The 26,672-nt window shown below is 42.5% G+C and overlaps 1 protein-coding gene across 1 annotated transcript in view; it reads right to left on the bottom strand.

Annotated features, from left to right (window-relative positions):
- Positions 1-655: 655 nt before the first annotated feature.
- Positions 656-26,672, bottom strand: part of RAD23B (RAD23 homolog B, nucleotide excision repair protein) — a 51,991-nt gene continuing 25,974 nt past the window's right edge. The window contains exons 5-10 of the mRNA XM_065405980.1: positions 25,022-25,077; positions 19,813-19,940; positions 15,308-15,437; positions 12,473-12,600; positions 10,926-11,120; positions 656-1,979 (exon numbers count right to left, since the gene is read on the bottom strand). Of these exons, the coding sequence (XP_065262052.1) occupies positions 1,866-1,979; positions 10,926-11,120; positions 12,473-12,600; positions 15,308-15,437; positions 19,813-19,940; positions 25,022-25,077 (751 nt within the window). The 3' untranslated portion in view covers positions 656-1,865. The remainder of the gene's footprint in view (positions 1,980-10,925; positions 11,121-12,472; positions 12,601-15,307; positions 15,438-19,812; positions 19,941-25,021; positions 25,078-26,672) is intronic.

Below are 26,672 nucleotides of genomic sequence, written 5' to 3'. Positions count from 1 at the left end.
TTATGTAACCATGAAAGACACTAAGGAGTTGCAATGAAAGTTGAATGAATAAGAAACACATCAGAAAACCGAAGACCCTCAAAATACTTGAAGGCTACAGCGGAGCAGAGAGCTCTGTTTAGTTAAACCACAGGGCACCCTGAAGCTCATTATTCTAGGCACTGAAAGTTTTAGTACAGTGTAGCTAGTCCATGCAAAGATGAAATCCCAGCCTCGGAGCTGTTTGTTTTACTCTCCCCCACCTCATCCCCTTTTCCAAGGTACATGACTCATTGTAGACGGTGAACAATAAGATCAGTCAGCATACTGACTACATATTCCATGTATAACATCCCTCATCTGGTCAGAATCGTACCATTAAAGATAGAGATGAATAAAGATGAAGAGATCAAAGGTTAAACACATAGTTTAGAGAGTTAACATGTAATTGCTTTATGGCCAAAAAGTGATGACTTATCTTCAGCCCATGTTCAGGAAGTGTTGTACAAGAGAATTTTGGAGAAAGTAAAATTCATTTTCCTCCTCAGCACTGCAGCAGAGTTAAAGTTGTCTCTGCCAAGCCAAACTGTACTTAAGAGGAAAGCTCACTGAATTAGCCGCTCAGCACTCAAAATAACTGACAACGGGGCACCAAGAAATAAGACTCAGAACTCTACAATTAGAGCTTACTTTTAATCGAAGGAAAAGTAGGTGTGCATAATGTTTTGGGATGCAATAACTTGATTGTTCGCCTAATTCTCAGGTTCTGAATTCCCCCACACAGCAATTTATAGACACAATGTCCTTCCTGAAGAGAAGTTCCTGAAACATTACAATCCTTTCAAGAGCAATACAATGCCAATAGCCTTAGAGTGGTCCTACGTTCTCACAGAAGATGAAAAAAAAATAAAGCAAAGGTGTTACAAACATTAGATACCTGGTTTTGAAATACTTCCAGCTGTACTGGTGAAACAACTTCAATAAAACAGGAAGTACAGTGGAATCTGACTTGTTAATAAATAATATTTCACTATGATGGAGAGAAGTGAAGTTTACATTTTTTTTTGCTGACCAAAAAGTGCTCAATTCACAAAAAGGGATACATCAAAACCAAACATGCAACAGTTGTTTTTAAAACCTTTACTGCAACGTAACATTGAAGTAAACAGTAAGTAGATATCTATCATTTTCCCCCCGAAAAGAAAAGACGTAAACAGGAAAATAAGTTTGCCTGTATGTGTACAGCTTCTCAGATCATGTTAGAAGGGAGTCTAATTCAATGATCAACAAATTTTAACATAACAGTAATGAGTTTTCATTTGAAGGCATTTTTTCTTAAATCCAGCATTTAACATGAAATCATGGGCTTCTTGCACTAAATTTAATACATCTGAAGCAGCAAAATAACCCCCTATATTTTGGCATGTATGTTTACAGTTGCTCAATTCTTTTAGATTTCACAAAGCCATTATCCAGTGTTGCCATGAAATACAGATTGTAGATTCTAGGTAGCAAAAGCTATTTTCCAATACCAATGTCAAGTAAAAAGAAACATGAAGCAGGGCATTACACTAAGTTTCTGGAACTAGTACAGTAAAAGTGAAAACCTAGAAAAAAGTTAACCTACAGTTTATAGAAGGAACTAAATACCTGCAGAAGCTGATTTTTGGTTGTATAGTATTTTACACTGTGTGATTTGCTGCATCTGCCAATTTAAAGCAGACATGCTTCATTTATCCTTGCTTTGTTTCCTATGTTTCTTCTCCCTCCCCCCATACCATACACCAAGTATTGTGGATATGAGCCCAAATACCCCCAAACAATCCAGTGAACAAAGTTAGTGTAATGCACTGGTGTGAACTGTGAGATAAAAAAGTCTCTCCCTTTCAATCTTCATCAAAGTTCTGTTGTAGAAGGAAGTTGGCAGCCAAGTTTTCATTCTTCTCACAAGCAAAATATGCTTGTATCACAAGTCCTTCAGGAAATCCTAATGCCTTTAACTAAAGAAGAGAGATGCATTTAGAAACCACTACGGTTAAGTAGATTAAAACTCCTTGAATGTTTACTATATTAGGATTTCACCATTTAAGTCATTTGTTCAAATAAACGTTGTGACCACAGTTAGGCTTCTCTTCCCATTCCTTATTTACTAGAGATTTTGAATTGAATTGATTTCTTGTGGTAACCTCAAATTAAGTTCTCATTTAAAAAGTGGTTATGTCAGTCTGACTGAGTACAGTAAGTCACATCACTATGCTTTCACGGCTGTAATAAGTTAGAGAACAGGCACCAGGAAATAACAGCTGAATGCTGCACTGCTGTAGCTAAAATTCATTCAACACAAAGCACATCTGAAATATGAATAGTAGGAGAGTTCAGTGCCTTTAGCAACAAGTACAGATTGTAGCAAAGAGGGTCTAGAATGCAAGGACACTGGGGAACCTGACTATAGCAAAAAGAGTGTTTGATTTTAACTGAGCGAGCAGGCAAATGCAATTGCTGCTGTGAAGACCGTTAACCTCTGATTAATTGATTAGGTTTGGATAGAGAAGAGTGAGTGCTGGATTTATCCACTTCACACTTCTGTTTATGTCTTCATTTTAAGCTAGCTATAAAAGTCAGTCAGGTTAAGGAATTTGTGTTTTCCGTCACAAAATTTTCTGCACATATTCTAAATTCTTAGTCTGAGACACTGGGTGCTCTTAACCAGGGGAGGATAACAATCCCTAATTAAATCTAACAGGAATATTTGTGGCACCTTGGAGACTAACAAATTTATTTGAGCATAAGCTTTCGTGGGCTACAGCCCACTTCTTCGGATGCAACTGCAACTGTAGCCCACGAAAGCTTATGCTCAAATAAATGTGTTAGTCTCTAAGGTGCCACAAGTACTCCTGTTCTTTTTGCGGATACAGACTAACACGGCTGCTACTCTGAAACCTGTAATTAAATCTAGAGACTTATCACAGTGTACCTCTATAGAGCACATGTCAGTGGTAACACCACATAAGGCATTTGAGCTCTCGAGTGTGCTGAGCATCTGACAGGGAAAAATGTTACACTCTAAAATAGCTTCAAAACCTCATAAAGAGTTAATCCTTTACCGCATAAAAATGAATTTAAATAGAGAAAACAGTAGGTTGAGGCAACACTAGATGAAGAGTCATACTGTGCAGGGTGCATGAGGAAAATAAGCTATTTTAGTGAATACCAATTTTCCTTTACCAACCTTGTCTGACCAACCCCTTTTTAATGGTTATTCCAAAAGTTGCTGCAGAATCAGGGAGCGCCATTGGAAGAATTCAAAATTTCAATGAAATATACAAGGGTTTCCACAATTTTTCAGATAATTATTAGGGCTGTCAATTAATCGCAGTTAATTCACGCGATTAACTCAAAAAAATTAATCGCGATTAATCGCACTTAAACAATAGAATACCAATTGAAATTCATTAAATATTTTTGGATTTTTCTCATTTTCAAATATATCGATTTCAATTACAATGCAGAACACAAAGTGTACAGTGATCACTTTATCTTATTTTTATATTTGCACTGTAAAAATGATAAACAAAAGAAATAGTATTTTTCAATTCACCTCATACCTGTAGTGCAATCTCTATCATGAAAGTGTAACTTACAAATGTAGGGTTTTTTTGTTACATAACTGCACTAAAACAAAACCGTGGAAAACTTTAGAGCCTACAAGTCCACTCAGTCCTACTTCTTGTTCAGCCAATCGCTCAGAGAAACAAGTTTGTTTACATTTGCAGAAGATAATGCTGCCCACTTCTTAATTACAATGTCACCTGAAAGTGAGAACAGGTGTTCGCATGGCACTTTTGTAGCCGGCGTTGCAAGTTATTTGCGTGCCAGATATTCTAAACATTCGTATGCTCCGTCATGCTTCAGCCACCATTCCAGAGGACATGCTTCCATGCTGATGACGCTCATTAAAAAAATAATGTGTTAATTACATTTGTGACTGAACTTCTTGGGGGAGAATTGTATGTCTCCTGCTCTGTTTTACCCACATTCTGCTATATATTTCATGTTATAGTAGTCTCGAATGATGACCCAGCACGTTGTTCGTTTTAAGAACACTTTCACTGCAAATTTGACCAAATGCAAAGATACCAATATGAAATTTCTAAAGAGAGCTACAGCACTCGACCTAAAATTTAAGAATTTGAAGTGTCTTCCAAAATCTGAGAGGGACGAGGCGTGGAACAGATTTCAGAAGTCTTAAAAGAGCACCACACTGATGCAGAAACTTCAGAACCCGAACCACCAAAAAAGAAAATTAACCTTCTGCTGGTGGCATCCGACTCAGATGATAAAAGTGAACATGCGCCGGTCCGCACTGCTTTAGATCGGTATGTCCTCTGGAATAGTGGTTGAAGCATCAAGGGACATATGAATCTTTAGCGCACCTGGCATGTAAATATCTTGTGACGTTGACTACAACAGTGCCATGCAAATGCCTGTTCTCACTTTCAAGGGACATTGTAAACAAGAAGCAGGCAGCATTATCTTCTGCAAACATAAACAAACTTGTTTGTCTGAGCATTTGGCTGAACAAGGACTTGTAGGCTCAAGTTTTACATTGTTTCATTTTTGAATGCAGGTTTTTATAGTACATAATTCTATTATTGTATAATAATTATGTATTATTGGACTATAAGGTAGATAGAAAACTGGCTAGATCGTCGGGCTCAATGGGTAGTGATCAATGGCTCCATGTCTAGTTGGCAGCCGGTATCAAGCGGTGTGCCCCAAGGGTCGGTCCTGGGGCCGGTTTTGTTCAATATCTTCATTAATGATCTGGAGAATGGCGTGGACTGCACCCTCAGCAAGTTTGTAGATGACACTAAACTGAGAGGCGTGGTAGATATGCTGGAGGGTAGGGATAGGATACAGAGGGACCTAGACAAATTAGAGGATTGGGCCAAAAGAAATCTGATGAGGTTCAACAAGGACAAGTACAGAGTCCTGCACTTTGGATGGAAGAATCCCATGCTACAGACTAGGGACTGAATGGCTACGTAGCAGTACTGCAGAAAAGGACCTAGGGGTTACTGTGGAAGAGAAGCTGGATATGAGTCGACAGTGTGCCCTTGTTGCCAAGAAGGCTAACGGCATTTTGGGCTGTGTAAGTAGGGGCATTGCCTGCAGATCAAGGGACGTGATCATTCCCCTCTATTCGACATTGGTGAGGCATCATCTTGAGTACTGTGTCCAGTTTTGGGCCCCACACTACAAGAAAGGTGTGGAAAAATTGGAAAGAGTCCAGTGGAGGGCAACAAAAATGATAAGGGGGCTGGAGCACATGACTTATGAGGAGAGGCTGAGGGAACTGGGATTGTTTAGTCTGCAGAAGAGAAGAATGAGGGGGGGATTTGATAGCTACTTTCAACTACCTCAAAAGGGGTCCCAAAGAGGCTGGATCTAGACTGTTCTCAGTGGTAGCAGATGACAGAACAAGGAGTAACGGTCTCAAGTTGCAGCGGGGGAGGTTTAGGTTGGATATTAGGAAAAACTTTTTCACTAGGAGGGTTGTGAAGCACTGGAATGGGTTACCTAGGGAGGTGGTGGAATCTCCTTCCTTAGAAGGTCAGGTTTGGCAAAGCCCTGGCTGGGATGATTTAGTTGGGGATTGGTCCTGCTTTGAGCAGGGAGCTGGACTAGATGACCTCCTGAGGTCCCTTCCAGCCCTGATATTCTACGATTCTATGATGATTTGCAAGTTCAACTTTCATGATAAAGAGACTGCACTACAGTACTTGTAGTAGGTGAATTGAAAAATACTATTTCTTTTGTTTTTTACGGTGCAAATATTTGTAGTCAAAAATATAAAGTGAACACCATACACTTTGTATTCTGTGTTGTAACTGAAATCAGTATATTTGAAAATGTAGAAAACATCCAAAATATTTAAATAAATGGTATCTATTAATTTTTTTAATCACGCAATTAATTGTTTTAATCGCTTGACAGCCCTAGGAATTATTCCTTTACAGCTATTTATAGAAAAAACTGCGTTTTAAAAGAACTGCATGGAAGCACCCCCTTGACATACAAATCCAGATTTAGATACTTAACTATTTCCTTAGTGCTGATAGGTAGAGGTAAAAATTGTTGTGCATTTTACACTTTAATGCTCCAATCTAGTAACTACTGCAAAATTCCACAGCTACGCTTCTAGTTAGCAAAATAATGCAACCGCAGTCTATTCTACACATTTTCGTCACAACTGTTCAAGTTTCATTTTGTTCCACATTACTGCACGTGTATCTATGTCACCTTTACTGAGCAGCAAATGGAATTTAATGCATTCACTGCATTAGGTTTCCAGGGCTTGCAGATCTGCAAGTTTATTTAGATGTTTACTAGTATTTTTAGCAACCTACAGAGCCAAAACTCAAATAGTCAAATAACTGGGTTAAGCAGTGACTTTCGTCTACTTCCTATGAAAATTAAGAGCCAGTCTGAATACTTTAGGAATCAATTTTACAGTACAAAAAAGCACTCCCCCTGCACATCACCAAAGCCACTATTACATTTCCGGCATTGGTATCTGAAGCTTTCGCAAAAAAGAATGGCTACTCACCTTCTTGTAACTGTTGTTCTTTGAGATGTGTTGCTCGTATGCATTCCAATTAGGTGCGCGCGCGCTGCGTACACAGTCGTTGGAAAGTTTTTTCCCCTAGCAGCACCCGTCAGGTCAGCTGTTGAGCCCCCTGGAGTGGTGCCTCCATAGCGCTCTACATATGACCTGCCAACCCGGCACCTCCTCAGTTCCTTCTTGACGGCTACTCTGACAGAGGGGAAGGTGAGTGGGTTTGGGATGGATATGAGCAACACATCTCGGAGAACAACAGTTATGAGAAGGTGAGTAACCGTTCTCTCTTCTTCAAGTGCTTGCTCATATCGATTCCAATTAGGTGACTCCCAAGCCTTACCTAGGCGGTGGGGTCAGAGTTATGGAATTGCTGATTGGAACACTGCCCTGCCGAATGCTGCATCATCTCTAGCATGCTGGACGATGGCATAATGAGAGGTGAACGTATGCACCGAGGACCAAGTCGCTGCCCTGCAGATTTCTTGGATTTGGACTTGGACCAGGAATACCGCCGATGAGGCCTGTGCCCTTGTAGTGTGTGCCGTAAGTGCTGGAGCTGGGATTTTGGCTAACTCATAGTACGTGCAGATGCCACCGCTACGAACAACTGGTTTGACTTTCTGAATGGCTTAGTGGAAGACCATGTAAGGTGGGTCTAGGGTGACCAGATGTCCTGATTTAATAGGGACAGTCCCGATTTTTGGGTCTTTTTCTTATATAGGCTCCTATTACCCCCCACCCCCTGTCCCGATTTTTCACATTTGCTGTCTGGTCACCCTAGGTGGGTCAGAGGTGAGGGCATTCAACTCAGACACCCTTTGTGCTAAGGTAATGGCGATCAGAAAAGCTACCTTGTACGATAGATAGAGAAGGAAGCAAGTCGTCACCAGTTCAAACGGGGGCCCCATTAGATGGGAGAAGACCAAGTCCCACGCAGGAACTGGCCATCTAATCTGGGGATGGAGGCGTTCCAGGCCCTTGAGAATACGTCCCACCATGGAGTTGGCAAATATGGAGTGTCCAGATACTCCTGGGTGGAAGGCCGAAATAGCAGCGAGGTGTACCTTAATGGACGACGCTGCCAGGCCTTGTTGTTTTAGGTGTAGGAGGTACTCTAGGATGAGTGGTATAGGCACCTGGATTGGAGGTGTGTGATGCTGGGCACACCAGCAGGTGAACCTTTTCCACTTAGCTAGATAAGTGGCCCTGGTGGATGATTTCCTGCTGCCAAGTAGGACCTCTGTTACTGGTTCCGAGCACAGAAGTTCCATGGGGTTTAACCTTGAAGCTTCCAAGCTGTGAGATGGAGAGACCTGAGGTCTGGGTGGAGCAGGCGACTGTGGTCCTGAGTGATCAGGTTGGGGTTGAGTGGCAACGCAATCGGGGCGTCCACTGACAGTTCCAAGAGCATGATGCATCAGTGTTGTCGAGGCTATGCTGAGGCCACCCACCGGGATTACCTCCCCTCTTGTGCACCAGAGGGAATGGGGAAAAGCCGTACGACAGGCAGCCTCCCCAGGATAGCAGAAACGCGTCCGTGACCGAGCCCAGGCTGTGATTCTGGAAGGAGCAGAACATCGGGCACTTCCTGTTCCTGCGGGTGGAAAACAGGTTGACCTGGGGAAACCCCCACCTTTGGAAGATGGAGTATATGACATCCGGATGGACGGACCACTCGTGATTGCGGAACGATCTGCTGAGATGGTCTGCCAGGTCGTTCTGAGTCCCTGGGAGATAGCCCACTCCATTCACCTGGAAGCATCCTATGCAGAACTCTCAGAGCCTGAGGGCTTCTCGATACAGGGAGGAGGAATGGGTTCCACCCTGTTTGTTGATGTAAAACATGGCAGTGGTGTTGGTTCTTCCTCATTGCCATGCACTGGCCTTGCAGCCAGGCACAAAAAGTTTGGCATGCTAGGCGTACCGCCCTGAGCTCCTTGATGTTGATATGAAGAGAGAGATCGTCCTGAGACCGTAGGCCCTGCGTTTGTAGATCTCCCAAATGTGCACCCCAACCCAGAGCTGACACGTCCATTACCAGGGACAAGGAGGGCTGTGGGCTGTGGATGGGGACTCCTTCGCACACCATCCGAGGGTCAAGCACCACTGGAGGGACTCGAGTATGTGCTCTGGTACCGTCACTACTAAGTCCAGCTTGTCATGTCCCGGGCGATAGGCCGATGCAAGCCACGGTTGCAGGGGTCTGAGCCTCAGCCTCGCACGCTGGACCACCTAAGTGCAGGCTGCCATGTGGCCGAGGAGATGTAGGCAACCACTTGCCGTAGTAGTCGGGAATCGCCCGAGGCCTTGAACGATGTTTGACATGGCTTGGAATCGTGTCTCTGGCAGAAATGCTCTTGTCTGCACCAAGTCCAGCACTGCTCCGATGAACTCTATTCTCTGGGTCGGAGACAAGGTTGACTTGTTCACGTTGAGGAGGTCCAGTCTCTCGAAAGTGGATCTGACGAACCAGGCCCGAGATTCCACCTGCTCCCTGGTGTGCCCCCTGCGCAGCCAGTCGAGGTAGGGGTATACCTGCACCTGTCTCTTGAGAAGGAAGGCTGCTACGACTGACATGCAGTTGGTGAAAGCTCAGGGGGCTGTCGACAGACTGAATGGGAGGACCATGAACTGATAGTGTTTGTGGTTGACAACAAACCTTAGAAATCGCCTGTGCACGGGGCGAATGGCTATGTAAAAGTACATGTCTTTCATGTTGAGGGCGGCATACCAGTTTCCTGGATCCAGGGAAGGGGTAATCGTGCTCAGGGAGACCATATGGAACTTGAACTTCACCATGAATTCGTTGAGTCCTCGCAGGTCTAGAATGGGTCAGAGACCCCCCTTTGCCTTGGGGATTAGGACTCTGAGCAGTGCCGGGACTCCGAGTGGCACCTGTCCCTGGCGGCGCTGAGGGGCGGAGCATTGCAGGCTTTCTGCAGGACGGTGTTGCACGCTGTGGCATTGGGGGCTTGGTGCGAAGGGCCGGGGACTGCGGTGCCGTCATGTCTATGAGGTCTCTCGCGGCCTCAAATGTGTCTGGGGTGGAAGGCAGTTGTACTTCCTCCACCACCTGACACGGTGAGTCCAACTGCACCAGACTCAACGACCCCTCTTGCAGGACTGAAGTCGATGGTGCTGGCTCCAAAGTTATCAGCACTGGGGGCTCCCTCCCTGGGACGCACCCCACTGGCCGGTTCCGAGGGGTTGGGTCACAAAGTCAGGGAACCACTCCTTCCTTGTTTCCGGTGCCACTTCTGACCCGGGTAATGGGACCAATGCCAAGCTGTCTCTGACGGTTTCCGCACTGGAGAGTGGCAGTGCTGCGGGTCTCTTCAGGAGTCCTTCCACGGTGCCATCTCTGCCACTGACAGGGCACTATGCACCAATGCACTCAGTGCCGGGTCCTGCCGCGCCAATGCTAGTTGCAGTCTAAGTGCTGCCTCCATGAGGAGCTGCTTCAGTCTAAAGTCCTGCTCCTTCTTCGTTCTTGGGCGAAACCCTTTGCAAATCCTGCACTTATCCGCCTGATGCATTTTCCCGAGCCGCTTCAAGCAATCTTCATGGGGGTCGCCCATTAGCATACGCTTGTTGCAGGACTTGAAGGGTTTGAACCCCTGGGACATAGACATGCCCTGAGTCCCCAGCGAGAGCACAGGTGGGCTGAAGGAGAACCCCCCCACTCCCGACAGCGAACTATTAATACTACACTAATAACTACCTAAGGAAAACAAACACTAAGTAAAACAGAGCTAGGGAAACGTGGAGAGCTTGCTGAGCAAGACGCCAGAGTTCCAACGACCATCACTGGCAGTAAGAAGGAACTGAGGAGGTGCCGGGTTAGCAGGCTCTATATAGAGTGCTATGGAGGCGCCACTCCAGGGGACTCCACAGCCGACCTGAGGGGTGCTGCTAGGGGAAAAAACTTTCCGACGACTGTGCATGTGGCATGCGCACACCTAACTGGAATCGATATGAGCGATCATTCAAAGAAGAACTCGTTTTATCCTCTTCCTGAATAGGGCTCTATTCTTCTCATTCAATTATGCATGTGCACAGTGGACCCTTGGCCACTTCAAACTGCAGTGTTGTGATTGCAACTGCACAGCCTTTTAAGGTTGGGAAGCGATGGCCTTACAGCAGGCCAAGACTACAACAGCTTGCAAATCTTACACTGGAAAATTAAGATGATTCACAGCAGTAAGATATCAACTTCACATACAGCTTTAGTGCAGGTTTTAACCTGCACAATGTCTAATCTTGGGAGAAAAAAAAAGATAGCGAGAGCATGTAAAGTATTTTAAACCCAAAAAAGGCGGCTTACCCTCTCTATAGCTTCTTTCTCCTGAGGTGTTACTTGAATGTAGTTCATCTGACCACTTCCAGCTTCTGCTACTCCTCCACTGCCGCCGCCGCCACCACCACCACCACCACCACCTCCTCCTCCTCCTTGGCCACCAGACTCTTGAACTGGCTCATTTAACATCTGAATAAAATGCTCCTGATGTTGGCTGATTTGCTGTGGTGCATGGGAGAACAAAAGGAAGCAATACACTGAAATAAAGCATGTTCAGTCCTGCCAACCGGCAACTAAAAGTTTCTAGTTGCAGTGAACTTTGTGGTCTAGAGAAATATTACGGAAGCCTGGTTAATTTTGAGAATAATGCTTGGCAGGTTCCCACTGAGAAGAGAAACCATTATGGTTACCAGAGTCAAGTTGCAGCTACCTCCGTACTCCCTTACAAACTCTGCATCCCGTATAAAGGAAATAAGCTGTCATGCATTCTGTGCAGGAACGAAGGCTGTTTCACCATTATTCTCACTGGCCAAAAAGACAACTACTGAGGAAGCTTAGCTTGTCACAGATATTACTATAGGAATACCTACCTTCTATTTCTAACATTTGATCCTAATTCAGTTGAGTCTCAATAGCTCCCCTTCTCTGAAAAAGCTTCTGACTTCTTCCTTCCAACCCCACTCACCATACTTATAATTTGAGAGATGGTACTTTTAAAGAAAATGAAAACTAGGAGAATTTGCAAGCATATCTTAAGGATTTAAGGACAGTGACTCAGCATATTGGGCTGTATTAGTAGGAGCATTGCCAGCAGATCGAGGGAAGTGATTATTCCCCTCTATTCGGCACTGGTGAGGCCACATCTCGAGTATTGCGTCCAGTTTTGGGCCCCCCACTTCAAAAAGGATGGGGACAAATTGGAGACAGTCCAGCGGAGGGCAACGAAAATGATCAGGGGGCTGGGGCACATGACTTACGAGGAGAGGCTGAGGGAACTGGGCTTGTTTAGTCTGCAGAAGAGAAGAGTGAGGGGGGATTTGATAGCAGCCTTCAACTACCTGAAGGGGGTTCTAAAGAGACTGGAGCTCGGCTGTTCTCAGTGGTGGCAGATGACAGAACAAGGGGCAATGGTCTTAAGTTGCAGTGAGGGAGGTCTAGGTTGGATATTAGGAAACACTATTTCACTAGAAGGGTGGTGAAGCACTGGAATGGGTTACCTAGGGAGATGGTGTAATCTCCGTCCTTAGAGGTTTTTAAGACCCGGCTTGACAAAGCCCTGGCTGGGATGATTTAGTTGGTGTTGGTCCTGCTTTGAGCAGGAGGTTGGACTAGATGACCTCCTGAAGTCTCTTCCAACCCTAATCTTCTATGATTCTATGAACTTTTAGACAGTATCTAGTACTTCGGTTTGTAGCCAAATTGGGTGAGGTGCAGAAGGAAAGCCTCCATCCCAGTACTTTCCAGGCATAAAATTGTTTCACACACCCCAAAAATAAGAGGGCACATTGCTAGTATTGATGCATTAAAGTGCCCTTGCCTGATCTAGACACGTTATCCCATGGTGCTTAAGTCACCTGCAGTAGCTGGGGGTTTTCCCGTCCTATCTGCTGTAGCAATGCTGGCAGCAGATTAGGATTCTGCTGAATAATTTGTCTCATCTGCTGGAACTGAGGTTGATTTCGTAAAAATTCAAGTGGATGTCCTGCAATATAAAGAGTTATACATTTAAGAAAAAAGCAAGCAAGTTACTAGAGTGGCTTCTGTAAATGAGAAGAACAATATATATTAGAAGGAAAAAACTGGATTAGCTGAAGTTTCAGAGTTGGAGGGTAATGTGAAATTCCTTTCAAGGTGACTCAAGTCTTTGAAGTGTACAATATTCATAATGGCCTTATTACGGACAGGCTCAGACGAAGGAGTGGACTTGGCAGCAGGACCTGTCTCATCCATAAAAGTGGCCCCTCTCTTAGCGAGGAGGTGGTTCAGTGAAACGGTAGCAAAGCTTGCTTCACCAATAATCACACTGCTCCTGTTCTGTGGCTTTATACAGAGAACTTCAGTTTAAGAAAATGTCAACCAACAAGAATTTAGAACATGTCTTAAGGCCTAAGGTGGGGCTGTGTTGGGGACTAACATTTCACACTGTTACAGTTTAAAAAGTAAAATGTAATACAAAGGGATAAAGCAAAATATACGAGTTCAAAGGATCTTGTGGCTTTACAAGAGGTGTTTCCAACCCCAATGAGATGGTGATTGGAGAGCTAATCTGAAGACCACTGCAGCTGAATTGCTGAGATCAAGTAAAAGCAGACAAATGTTCAGCCTCTTTGGGACCAGCATTTACTGGTACAAAGTCAGCTTTTAAGAGACTTTCCCCGCCCCCCCGCCCCGCTTCACAGATTGAACTGTTTCTGCAAGTTACTTTCCAACCACCCATGAAAAGTAATGAGAATATATCACCTCAAATAAAGACTAACATCTAACCTTTTAAAGAGAACGTAAGATTCCAAGGGTGGTTTTCCATTCTGTATAATTCATAGCAGAATTAATTTTAACAAGCATACAGCATTTTATTTTGCTTTTTAGATAAAGAGCAGGATGATTCAACATACTGGAAAAACAGATGTTTCTGCTAACTGAGGGGAGGTCAAAAAATTGGTGTCTGTGAACCATATAGCTAAGACAAGACCATATAACTCCCTCCCAAATATCCACATCTGAAAGATAAAAATGCAAAGCAGCAGCAAAAGCCTTTATAATATGCAGCATGGATGTAGTTTTATTCTGGTACACACAAAAAAGGCAGAACTTAAAGCAAACTTGTCATTACAATGACAAAAATGTAGCAGACAATTTAGTTTATTTTTAGCATTTACTGAAGTATGAAGGACAAGCAATAGCAATGAGCTGACACTCTCCGCCTCCTCACACTAGATTTCATTTTGGGAGTGCCAATTCCAAGTGTTACTCCTTTTGCCACCTTCCCAATGATGCAAGTGCGCTCCCTTAAGTGTCTCCAAACAACACCTCAAACTTTTCAAAACTATGCAGAAGAAACTATAGGGACTCCTTTGAAAAGTAATGTTTGAAGCTTTATACTTCATAGTGTAACTTAGCAACCACTTTGCATTTAATAAACATGAGAGGTACTTGTTAAATGCTTATGTTAAGGCAAGTTTGAGTCCTCTGAACTTAGTAGCTGAAATGGTGGGTCCACTGCAGAAAACTCCAAAGCTTTCTGCTGCTGGGAGGTAGTATATTTGAGGGGGGTACGATGATATTCATGAACAGGTCCTCTTCCCATGCACCCTCAAAGGCTTACCCAAAAGACTGATCTAGATGGTCCACAGAGAATTTCATGGCAGCTGATTAAGAGCTGGGTGGACATGTAGTGCTGGCTTTTTTTCCAGCTACTTCTACAGGCCTCTTTGAAAACAGCTGGAGACATGGGGAAGCCAGAAATAGTGGAGCCAGTCTAGCTGCTTCTATTAGGGTCGGATACTACACAGGAGGACAAACTGGAGTCACTAGCTAGAAAGGCACATCACTGGAAGCAAAGCAACCAAGGATCAAGTAACATATGCAGAACAGGTGGAAAGGGGACAATAAAAAGGAAAACATAGTGATGAAGATTGAAAAGTGAGTTGCACTGAGAGGACATTTACTACATTTTAAAAAAAAGGAACTACACCATTTTATTTTGTCAACATTGCTTTTCCATGTACCACTGTTGTGGTTGCAAGAGAGGGGAGGTTCTCACGGATCACCTACTTAATAGTATTTGCCACATTTTGAGTTTGAGAACCCTGATTCTTATTTATATTACAATAGTGCCTAGGAGCCCTAGTCATGGACCAGGTCCCCATTGTGCTAGGCGCTGTACACAATGGACCAGGTCCCCACTGTGCTAGGCGCTGTACACAAACAGAACAAAAGAGCCCCAAAGAGCTTAATAGTAAGTTTAAAAATGTCAGGTGGCCACAAGCAGGGTTGCCTATTATCCGTAGGCAATACAAAAATGGACACCTTTATAAATTAAACCTAATACTCTGGGGTTACAAGTGAGGAAGTTTTGAAGTGATGTACTGCTGCAACTCTAATTCTAGACAGTAAGAAGCCAGAGGTGAGGTTGGGGAAATACGAAGTTGTCCATAGCTGTGATCTCAGGAACTTAAAACCACACATATTGGATCACAGAGTGGGTATAAAACCAACAGTGGTATTTGGGAATTTGAACAACTATGGCCCCAAGATTACAGATCTAGCCACCCACAAGTGTTTCCTCCAAGCAAGTTCTACTGCCCTTTTGTCTCTCACTTTGAAAAGCCTCACAAACTTAAACACACTATTTAAACATCTAGTACAGAGAGATTGCTTAACAGCTACCCATAAACACAAGACCATCTTACCGCCTGAAGAACTAGTAGTCGTAGTTGTGGTTGCTGCCGCTGCTGCCACTGCTGAAGATTGAGAAGCACCAGTGCTTGCTGCCTGAGGAGGATCAGCCGCAGCTTGAGTCTCTCTATCTCCCGGGATACCCTAAATCCAGGGATCATGTTACAATTAACAGCATTTTCATGGGTAGAGATCAAAGTTAATGGTTTCACTGCACTTGTTTTGCCCTAGAAATAAGACTCAATACTTTCATTGCAAATATAAACCAATTAACACACTACAAATTTGCAGACACTATTGCTAACAAACCTACAAACAGCTCCAAATCATTCAATATAGCATTGAGTAAACTGAAAAGGGAGAAAGGTCTCAACAATTTAGTGCTCCGTTAAAACTCAACATCTTGAACTGCACTAGGAAGTTTACTGACAGTTAATGCAGAGTAGCGCAGTGTTCCAATATGTTTTTTGCACAATGAGTGCTTCATTGTATGACTTTAATAGAGGTAATCAATACATAATTGTCATAAGGGCCACATCCAAATTGGAAGATTGCACTTGTTGCCAGCCGCTGATGGTTAAGAGCACTCTTGCCTACAGCACTCGATACTTCAGAAGTAGACCAGGATGTAGGACCCTTAAACAGCAAGTCTGTATTACAATGGGCTCTGTCAGAGGTACAGATCTAGTTTCCTTAATTGCTCCCCTCAATATTCTTATTTGGGTTGAGCAATTCTTGGAACATTTCTTGGAGGATAACATCTTGTTTCAGAAGGTGGAGGAAATAACCATGGGGCACCCATTTTAGACTTGATTTTGACTAACAGAGGAATTGGTTGTGAATCTGACAGTGAAAGGCAATTTGGCTGAAAGTGAATCATGAAATCGACCATTTCATGACTAAGGAAAGAAAGGAGTGAACAGCTGAATAAGGACAATGGACTTTTAAAAAAAGCAGACAAACCCAGAACTGGTAGGTAGGGTCCCATGGGAAGAAAATCTAAGGGTTTGGGAGAGGAAAGCTGGCAGTTTCTCAAAGAGACAACATTAAATGCTCAACAGAAAACTATTCTGATCCAAAGCAAAGTAGGAAGAACAGTAAGAGGCCAATATGGCTGCATTAGGAGTTCTTTAGTAACCTGAAAAATCAAAAAGGAATCCCACAAAAAATGGAAACATGGACAAATTGTTACAGGTGAGTACAAAAGAATAGCACAAGCATGTTGAGACAAAATCCGAAAGGCAAAAGGCACAAAATGAGTTTCAACTAGCAAGGGATAGAGAGGCAATAAGAAGAGGTTCTATAAAACCTCTCTCTTGCTTCTAATGCAAAGTGTAGGCCCACTATTTAGCAGGGAAGGAGAGCTAATAACTGATGACACCAAGGCGGCTGAGGTGTTTAATGCCTTTTGCTTCACTAAAAGCGTTAATTGTGACCAGAAGGGTTAATTGTTACCACAATTAATATTTACAACAAGGAAGAAGGAACACAAGCCAGAATAGGGAAAGAACATGTTAAAGAACATTCAAGTTAGTTAAATGTATTCAAGGCAGCAGGGCCTAACGAAATTCATGCTAGTGTATTTAAGGAACTTGCTGAAGCAATCTTGGAACCATTGGCAATTGTCTTTGAGAATTCATGGAAGACTGACGTGGTACAAGAGGGAGAAGGGAAAATACAGTACCTAGCTTTAAAATGGGAACATAGGACCTGGGGAATTATAGACCCATCAGCCTAACTCTGATACCTGGAAAAATACTGGAACAAATTAAAACAATTTGTAAGCATCTAGAGGATAATAAGTAATAGCCAACATGAATTTATCAAGAACAAATCATGCCAAACCAACCCTAATTTAGTTCTTTGACAGGCTTACTGTTCCACTGGATTGGGGGGAGAGAAAGAGACTTGACATTTTGATTTTAGTAAGGCTTTTGACATAAATATTCTCATAAGCAATCTAGGGAAATGTGATTTAGATTAAATTACCTAACAGTGGGTTTACAACCGGTTGAAAAACTAATCCGAAGAATAATGAGCAATGGTTTGGCATCAAACTGGAAAGACAGATCTAGTGGGGTCCCAACAGGGTTCTATCCTGGGTCTGGTATTATTCAACATTTTCATTAATGACTCAGACAATGGAGTGGAGAGTGTGCTAATAAAGTTTGTGGCGGACACCAAGCTGGGAGGGGTTGCAAGCACTTTGGGGGACAGGATTAAAATTCAAAACTACCTTGACAAACTGAAGAATTGGTCTGAAATCAACAAGATGAAATTCAATAAGGACAAGTGCAAAGTACTACACTTAGGAAGGAAAAAAATCAAATGCACAAACACAAAATAAGGAATAAATGGCTAGGTGGTAGTACTGCAGAAAAGGATTTGGCGGTTACAGTGGATCACAAATTGAATATAAGTCAATATGATGTAGTTGGAAAAAAGGCTAATATGTTGGGGTGTATTAACGGGAGCATTGTATGTGAAACATAGGAAGTAGCTGTCCTATTTTGGGTGCCACCGTTTAAGAACAATGTGGATAAATTGGAGTGATCACAGAGGAGAGCAACAAAAATTGTAAAAGGTTTAGAAAACCTGATCTACAAAGAAAGATTATAAAACTGGGCATGTTTAGTCTTGAGAAAAGATGACTTAGGAGGGACCTGATTAGTGAATATGGAGAACAGTTGATCACCATTGACTTAAGGCAGGACAAACAAGTAATCAGCTTAATCTGCAGCTAGGTAGATTTAGGTTGGAAACTGGGGAAAATGTTTAACTATAAGGCTAGTTAAGCATTGGTATAGGTTACCGAGGGAGGTTGTGCAATCCCCATCACTGGAGGTTTTGAAAAACAGATTAGACAAACACCTGTCTAGGTACAGTTAGTTGGTTCTGCCTCAGCAGTGGCACAGGATGAGGGGGATTGGATTAGATTAGTGTTTCTCAATGACTTGACTCTCAACCTCCTTACCAGTCCCTGAGATTTCCCTGACACAGTTTAGGAAGGCAGCAAGCCGGTCCCTGATATCAAAAAGGTCAAGAAACACTGGAGATGACGACGTCTCAAGGTCCCTTGCAGCCCTACATTTCTATGATTAGCCAGCTACCCCTCATCAAGCCCCAATCCCAGACACACAGGAACTACGTGGAAGTTCACATCATTAAAAAAATTCTCTTACTGCTGGCTTACTAAACAGCTATGTAAAGAAATTTCTCTATTATAGACCAACATTGTGAAACCTATAACATTAATGGGGAGGACTGAGGTCTCTTTACATCTGTTATGTAGTGCAAGGTTTAGTCCTTGCAGTTTAAAGCTTGAAGTCATTTTCATAAGCGGTTAAATGCAATTTATGCTGAAAATGAGTCATAAGTAACAAGTGCAGCTCTGGCTTAAAACTTTAAGTAGTAACCTGAAGGATTTACATATAAATGATGCCTACAGAAAATAGTTACCAATTCAAAAGCTTCCTCCTAGGAAGTTCAAACCAGTTTTTTTCCTTCCTCAGTCTATAGGAAGTCCCGTTCACACATGATCTGTATATCTCCACTTCAAAATAAGCCAGAAATTAAGTTCATTAAGCGTGAATGGGGAATAGCAAAGGGAAACTGATGTCAGGAGAAAAAGTGACCGTTTCAAATGAACTCAAATGTAGCCAAAACTAGAGACACTGGAAATATTGCATTAAATAACTATCTGCCCCACTGAGCTTCCATACCCATTTTCATAGGTTACGAGCAGCTCTGGAAACTATCAGGCTGAGAAACAGAACTGAACGCAACCCAATACAAAAATGGAATGAAGAAGATTTTAACATATGAAGTAACATAACAAGAGTCACTTGGACTTGTAGCCATTTTCCATTTCCTCTCAAGCAAATAGAAGTGCACTGCATTTTTAAAGCCAGTTTTACCACGGACAGGTTGTATCTTGTTCAGCAGATTGATCACTCAACTCCTCTCCAAGTTTAACTACTATTTAAAGAAAAACACTGAAGTCCAGACCCTAAGTTAATATTATGTATACATGATATGCTCTCTAGGTTCTACAGCATGATTCGTACCAAGGATGAACCAACAGCTTTAAGGGCTTAGTCTGTTTTGTGATACTATAGCTGCCAATACAAAAAACAGTGACTATTATCCTCAATTGGTCACAATAGGAGAATCATTTTTAGTTAATTGATACAGGCAGTATCCTATTGAGATAGGGCATAGCTAATTAAACCACACCATGTCAGCTTCAAAATTTTTAGACACACCTTGCATATACAGCCAAATAAATGAGTACAAAATATGGCAATCACAAAATTTAGCCGCCAGTATCGCCCTCAAGGCAGTAGGCTCTTGAAAATCCATTTCTCAACCTCCCAGTCTCTCTGCTTAAAGCTGCTGTTCCTTTGTGGACTTTTACTCATCTCTTACAACTTGTATCTTTTTCAGGTTATCAAGTCATTCAAAGATGAATTCTTCTCAAAAGATGGGGAGAAAGTGAAAAGATGAAAAAATAGCTCACCATTAGAAGGTACTCCACTGCTCTGTCAGGATTGTTGAAGCTGGCTCTCAGTGCTGCAATTACTTGCTCTCGCTCATAGCCCATTGACATGATCTCAGTCACCATATTCTCATAAGACTGACCTGTCACTAGAGGGGCAAAAATAGCACAGTTGTAAATGCGGTAAAAGGGTGCAAGCAGACTTTGAGAAATGCCAAAACGGAGACATTCACTCGAGAGGAAGTGAGGGAAAGTCAAACTAAACTTGCCAAATTCTGTCTATTTCATTTTTCAGTATGTTCAAGTTTTATATTAAGGACTCGACAGGATGGAAGAGTTCCTGGGGACAGAGCACAATGCAGGCTTCTAAGGAAGATTCAATGTGTTTGTGACACTCCTTGTACTAATAATTCCTCTTCCCCACTCTTCATTAAGGTCAAGGGCATCTTCACAGCTATCTAATATTCAGTTCCTGGCTTAATTAGAAAAAGCTTCCTGCAGTTCAAGGCTGGAAATTAATCCCACTAAGCTGAAATCTGTGCCAGATTGCTTTGGAAAGCCAAATAATGACTTAACACAACAGCTGGAATGGTCACCAATGGAAAGTGTGGACCAACTGACAGTTCTACACCACTGCAGCATGGTAAAGAGAGACAGTGAAGATCACCTGGATCGCACAATAAAGCGTTGGATGGATCAACCCAAGATGGCAGAGAAGGGAAGTTCTGAAAAGTAACAGAAGGCTTGAAGTACTGTTTAGTGATGCAAGTTTGTTTGTTTTTAAACAGTCAGTGGATAGTGAATTGGGTCCAACAAAATTTTGAGAGTGTTACATATTTATGGCCGCACCAACTGACACCCTCCTAACTTAATAGATTCTAAGTTCACAAGGCAGTCTGATCTTATCTGTCCTCCTGTATGATATGGGCTACATCTAATCTTGATTTAAAAATTGCAGAGATGGAGAAGCCACCACAATTCTTGGTAAATTGTTCCAGTGGTTAAGTATCCTATTAAAATATTGCACTTCGTTTCTAGTCTGAGTTTGTCTAGCTTCAAGCTTCCAGCCATTGGATCTTGTTTTACCTGAGAGATTAGACAGCAGAGATAAGATTAGTGCCCTTTATCAAATGTCTGTTTCCCATGTAGGTACATACAGACTGACCAAGTTATCCATTAATCTTCACTTCATTAAAAATTGATTGAGCTCTTGGGGTATCACAGAGAACATAGGCAGCAGCTTGGTGTACAGCCCTCCTAGGCAGGGCTTTCTACACTAGGCTGTTGCCTCCATCCTCAGATACATCTGAAGATGCTCCAGAGGTCCCAACACTAAGGTAAAGGGAAAAGGTGCACACGTGCCCTGCCTCATCATATGTAGCACACTTAAGGATTTTTTAAAGGAAAAAATTCAGTGTAAGAGCCTAGAAAGTACATTCAGACATATTACTATTAAATGCAAAAAATCAGTCATTTTACTCTAAATGCTTTGCTTCCTTTCTTTAAAAAAGAGCACGTTACACAAGTCAAGTAAAGGGCTGATTCTACCTTGAAATGTAACCTGACAACTTTCATGGTGTGGTGAGGGGCTAAGTGTGGCAAAGCTGATCAGTACTAACTGACTCAATGGAGCTGTACATCACTGTTCTAGATACCAGTGACATAGACAGGTCACTTAAGCAAGGTGGCAAAAACCATTCATAATTGCAATTACAGCAACTAACAGTTTTGTTTTCCTGTTACTTACCCCTATTCCCAATTTGCTAATTGTACTCTGCTAGGAGTACTAAGTAACAATGGAAAAGAATCTCATGTTTTGGGGCTGGCTCCCACTCGCCGAGCACACAGCCTGGGCGCCCCACACACGCAGCCTCAAGGGTGGCCTGGGAGCAGGACAGAGAGCAGAGTGGGACCAAGCAGCTGCCATGCAGGGGCAAGAGCAGCAGAGCTCCCAGCTCAGCGCGGCTGGGGAAGGGATGACCCCCAACATCCAGGCAGCCGGGAGCCGCTAGGCTGAGCTCTGTGCGTGTTTCCTCTGAAACCTATATTTTACATCTAACTTCAAAACAGACAAAAATAAAAGCCAATGAAGGTGTTTTGGTTGAACATCCCATTTTAAAAATTAAGAATTGCAAAATTTCATGCTAATAGTTTGACAGCCCTGGAGACTGATGTTCTAATTATCGCAGCCTAGAGCTGGAAAGCCCAATTCTCAGATTAGATGGTAGCTCAGCATCAACCTTCTCAAACTGCAGTCATTCTACTGCAACAGTCACCAAAGGAGCTAATTATTCAGATTACGTACTCACGTGCCCCTTATGGGCACTAGAGTGCCATCAATAGCACCACCACAGTTAGGAAACAAGGTGGGCAGTAGAGTGTCCATGCAGTGCATCATGTTCCTAGAACTAGAGTGTCAACAGCTGGGGCGTGGGGCGCACCAGACACTTTGGGATAGGGTTTCTTTGACTCAGATCTGTGCACAGCAGTGTGGATGCCAGAGTCTCAGGTTTGAGCATGGGTCAGAAAACTCTTAACCTAGGGTTAAAATGCAACATAGATGCTCAATTCCAGGGTTCCCTGACATGCATCCGCTGACTGGAATCCCACCAACCCTAGGCTTACACTGCTGTGTAGACATGCTCTTTATTATCTACAATGAATTTAGGGGGTAAGTGGAGATAACATACATAAGCCACTGGCTTATCCAAAATAACCTCATAGACTTTAAGGTCAGAAGGGACCAATATGGTCATCTAGTCTGACCTCCCGCATGACGCAGGCCACAAAAGCTGACCCACCCACTTTCCCTTGAAGTCTTTAAATTAAGTCGCAGAGAATCCTCCAGCCTGCGACCCCTGCCCTATGCTGCGGAGGAAGGCGAAAAACCTCCAGGGCCTCTGCCAATCTACCCTGGAGGAAAATTCCTTCCCGACCCCAAATATGGCGATCAGTAGAACCCCGAGCATACAGGCAAGATTCTACAGCCGGACCCTTATTTTACCAGCGATGGCTCGTTAATGCCTAATTGACTAAAATCACGTTATCCCATCAAACCATTCCCTCCATAAACTTATCTAGCCTACTCTTGAAGTCAGAGAGGTCTTTCGCCCCCACCGTTTCCCTCGGAAGGCTGTTCCAAAATTTCACCCCCTGACGGTTAGAAACCTTCGTCTAATTTCAAGCCTAAACTTCCCCACGGCCAGTTTATATCCATTTGTTCTCGTGTCCACATTAGTACTGAGCTGAAATAATTCCTCTCCCTCCTTGGTATTTATCCCTTTGATATATTTAAAGAGAGCAATCATATCCCCCCTCAGCCTTCTTTTGGTTAGGCTAAACAAACCGAGCTCCTCAAGTCTCCTTTCATAGGAAAGGTTTTCCATTCCTCGGATCATCCTAGTGGCCCTTCTCTGTACCCGTAAACCAAGTATAGAGTTGGACTCCCCATGGCATTAGTAATGTCAATTCAATACTTAACAAAAATCAGTTCAATTCTGAGTGACTACCACCTAGACTAACACTGTCAACACAGGGTCAATAACTTTGGCCCAGGTTTAAAGAAGTGCATGCACAAGTTACTGTAGTTGCGTGTGCATTTGCAATAAGGGATTAACCATTGTCTCTCCTTGGCCTTCCAAGTTTACAGAAAGAAACTTCTTAAAATACAAACTTGTAAAGTAACAGACTTGTGTTTTGAGAAACAGTGGCAGAAAACCAGTACAAGTACAATCATCTTAGGTGAGGTGATCTTAACTTACAAGATCAGCAATTCTTTCTACTGACACATGGATCATTTACTCATACTACAAATCACAAACTAAGACTCGCAAAAACATGCTTCATAGTGCAAGTGAAGAGCACTATCACTTCTGGTCCCTAACCACATTAAACTGGTCACTTTTTTCAAGTGCCTTTTGGGACCAACAGTGTTATCCAGGTGTAAACTAGAACACTAGATGAATGGGGAAAACTAAAGGAAATCTGAAAGAGATAAAGGTCAATTTATTCTAGCCTACTGCAGTACGCATCAACTAAGATGAAGGAGAAATCTGAATACTGGTAATTTATGCATCTATAGTCAACAGCAATCCATGCACTCAAATTTGATTTCTCTAGTCACTCCTAAGTAGTGTTAAATCAGGCTTGTGACTGGTACTCTAGGATCCACTTTTTTGTTTTGACAATCCAACAGTACCTCATTCATATTCAGTTGTGGATATTCTAACCTGCAGTGAAACCTGGACTGCTCCAATGAAAAAGGAGTAAACAGTCAGCTAACTTACACAGTGAGAAACACTGACAGATGTGCCATCCATCCTTGTAGCACATGAAGGGGGAAGAGCAGCAGGTTTATTCAAGTGGAGAGAGAAGGACCTCTCCATAGAAAGTAATCATTTTACTGGACAGACTGTGGCACTAAAATGTCCTTCCATAAAATCCTCTCTGGGATGTAATATGGCACAGAGTCCAAGTTAAAGACCAGACTGAGTCAGGATACCTGGGTTATAGATCCAGCTCTGCTAATGTGATGTGTGATCTTGGGCAAGTCATTTCTTTTCTAAGTCAGTTTCCACATTTAAAAAAATGTGAGTTTATGCCCACTCACCTCTGTGAAGAGTCTTATGAGTTATGGATAACAAGCACTGCATGTGTTATAAATTAAGACCAGCAACTCACTTCACAGGTCACTGCACTGTATCTAGAGATAATTACTGCAGAGACCATTTGTGACCAGAACTGCATTCAAATTAGTGACCCTAAATTCACTGGGTGCACATGCTAAATAGTACTGTCAAAGTTGGAACGGTTGTTTCAATATTGTGAACATAATGGCTGAGGGTGCAAGTCATTGGTTGTGTTTACTGGCCATAACATAAAACAAAACACACCAAACCCAGCATTCCATTCAAACCACTTCAAGTTGAATCACTGGGAAATCTGGAAAAACCAGAAGGGCTGTTATAAGTTTGTTTTCCAGTCTTTATACAACACATCTTTGTATACAAGTTGAAACCACCTCTGTACTAAAGCGAGAAGAATGTTTACATGAGGTTGATTTTACCACATTTACTTCTGTTCTTTGGGAACAGCACTTTGATTATAATCTTGAGGATAAAAAGGTACAGTAGAGGAGAGAATGCAAACAACTTATCTGTTAACCCACCATTTATTTCAGCTGCAGTGAAACAAGGCTTAAGTGCAAGCTAAAGTTTAGATAAACACTTACCAAGTGCACTTGTAGCATCCTCAAAAAGGTTTGATCGAGAAGTATCACCTGATGTACTGCAAGACAAAACAAGATCTCAAATACACAAGTTTGGAACACATAATTGGTAAGCAGAAGCAGCATCTGTAACTCTATGTTATTTCCTAAAGGAGTTAAGGGTGTCTAAGACCTGGTATGAAGCCAGAATTTACATACTTCTGTGCTCTAAGTAAATGCTACTGTTTTTAACTGTTACTCTTGCTGACTCCTATCAAGAATATCTACATTTGGAATACTGCTTATCCATTCAAGTGCTGACACCTGCTTACCTAAATATTGCCTTTAGGGCTGGGAGAAAAGTAAGGGTTGGATGGGATTTTTGTAAGTGCTCAGTGTTTGCCTAACTGCTCCCACAGAAGTCAACAGTAAAACTGACATTGAATTCAGCGGGAGCCGAATTAGGCCAATGCAGAGCACTTTTTAAAAATCTCTCAGTATCGCCCCTTGAAGGACAACTGATCAAAGTTTATCCATTCCCTTTAAAATTCCTGCGACATTTGAAGACCTTTGTTCCCACAGTTTGTCTGAATCCACTTCCAAAAAGGCAACCATTCAGAAGACACTGTTTAAATGGATGTGAATTTTTCTACATATAAAGAAAAACGTTCTGGAAAGAGTACCACGCTATCATTTGACACTGACAAGATTTACCAGAGCTAGAAATGCTACAGAGTGAGGGATCTGTTTTTACTAGTCAATGCCAGGGAAATCCACAGCCATACTCCAGAGGACAGTTATTTAAGAAACAGCTTGAGCAAGTGGGTTTATGGTAAAGCCTCCTGCCACAATCAAGCAAGATTTTTAAAAGAAGATTCTATTTCCATTACACACTCTTTCTATCCCTAATTCAGAGTTGGGCATTTACACCAAGACTTATTTCATATTCAGCCTGAAGTTTTATTTGTGGCCTTCTTCATTTCTCTCACACCAGTTTCTGTGACATCTTTGAATCTCCTGCTGCCCCTCCAGCCCACACTTGAGTGAACTTTAATATTTACAATCCAGAAGACAAAAAGTGTATTTAACTAAGAAGTGCTTGTATAAGTGAGTATCCACATTTTACTCACTTATATCAGTCCATATATGAAGTCATTCAATAACCAAGAACTCTCTCTCTTCAGACCATTTCCTGTGTTTGAGGTATCTGTTAACTACCATCTTCAAAATGAATAGGGAAGGGCAAACAAGATCTAAACAAGAGGTTCTCAACCTCTGAACTCCCCAGGACGCAAACGTCAAATGCAATTTGTCACAACCCACCCAACTTCCACAGACCTTTGCAGCTGGGTCAAGGATTGCTTTTATTCTGGATATTTTCTAATAGTGATAAAATGGAATAAGACAATCTTTTGGAATCTGTTTAGCAAAGGTGAGTACGATAGATTCCTTATAAAATTATTCTTTCCAGAAACTAAGTGAGATTCTAGTCAGAATAAGAACTTAACTAACAACATGTCTAGTGCATCTAACTAAGACGTTTCAAGACATGGTTTTGAGCTTCTGGAGGACAATCCATTTAAGTCCGGAAGGGCTTTACAGACATTAATTCACTATGGATCACAATACCCCAGGAAACAGGAAAGTATACTTAGCTTAGATGGGAAAACAGTCA

This window comes from Emys orbicularis, chromosome 6 (genome assembly GCF_028017835.1).
Source record: "Emys orbicularis isolate rEmyOrb1 chromosome 6, rEmyOrb1.hap1, whole genome shotgun sequence".
NCBI lineage: Eukaryota > Metazoa > Chordata > Testudines > Emydidae > Emys > Emys orbicularis.
Note: the sequence above shows the minus strand (reverse complement) of the source record. Positions and strands in the feature narration are given on the sequence as shown.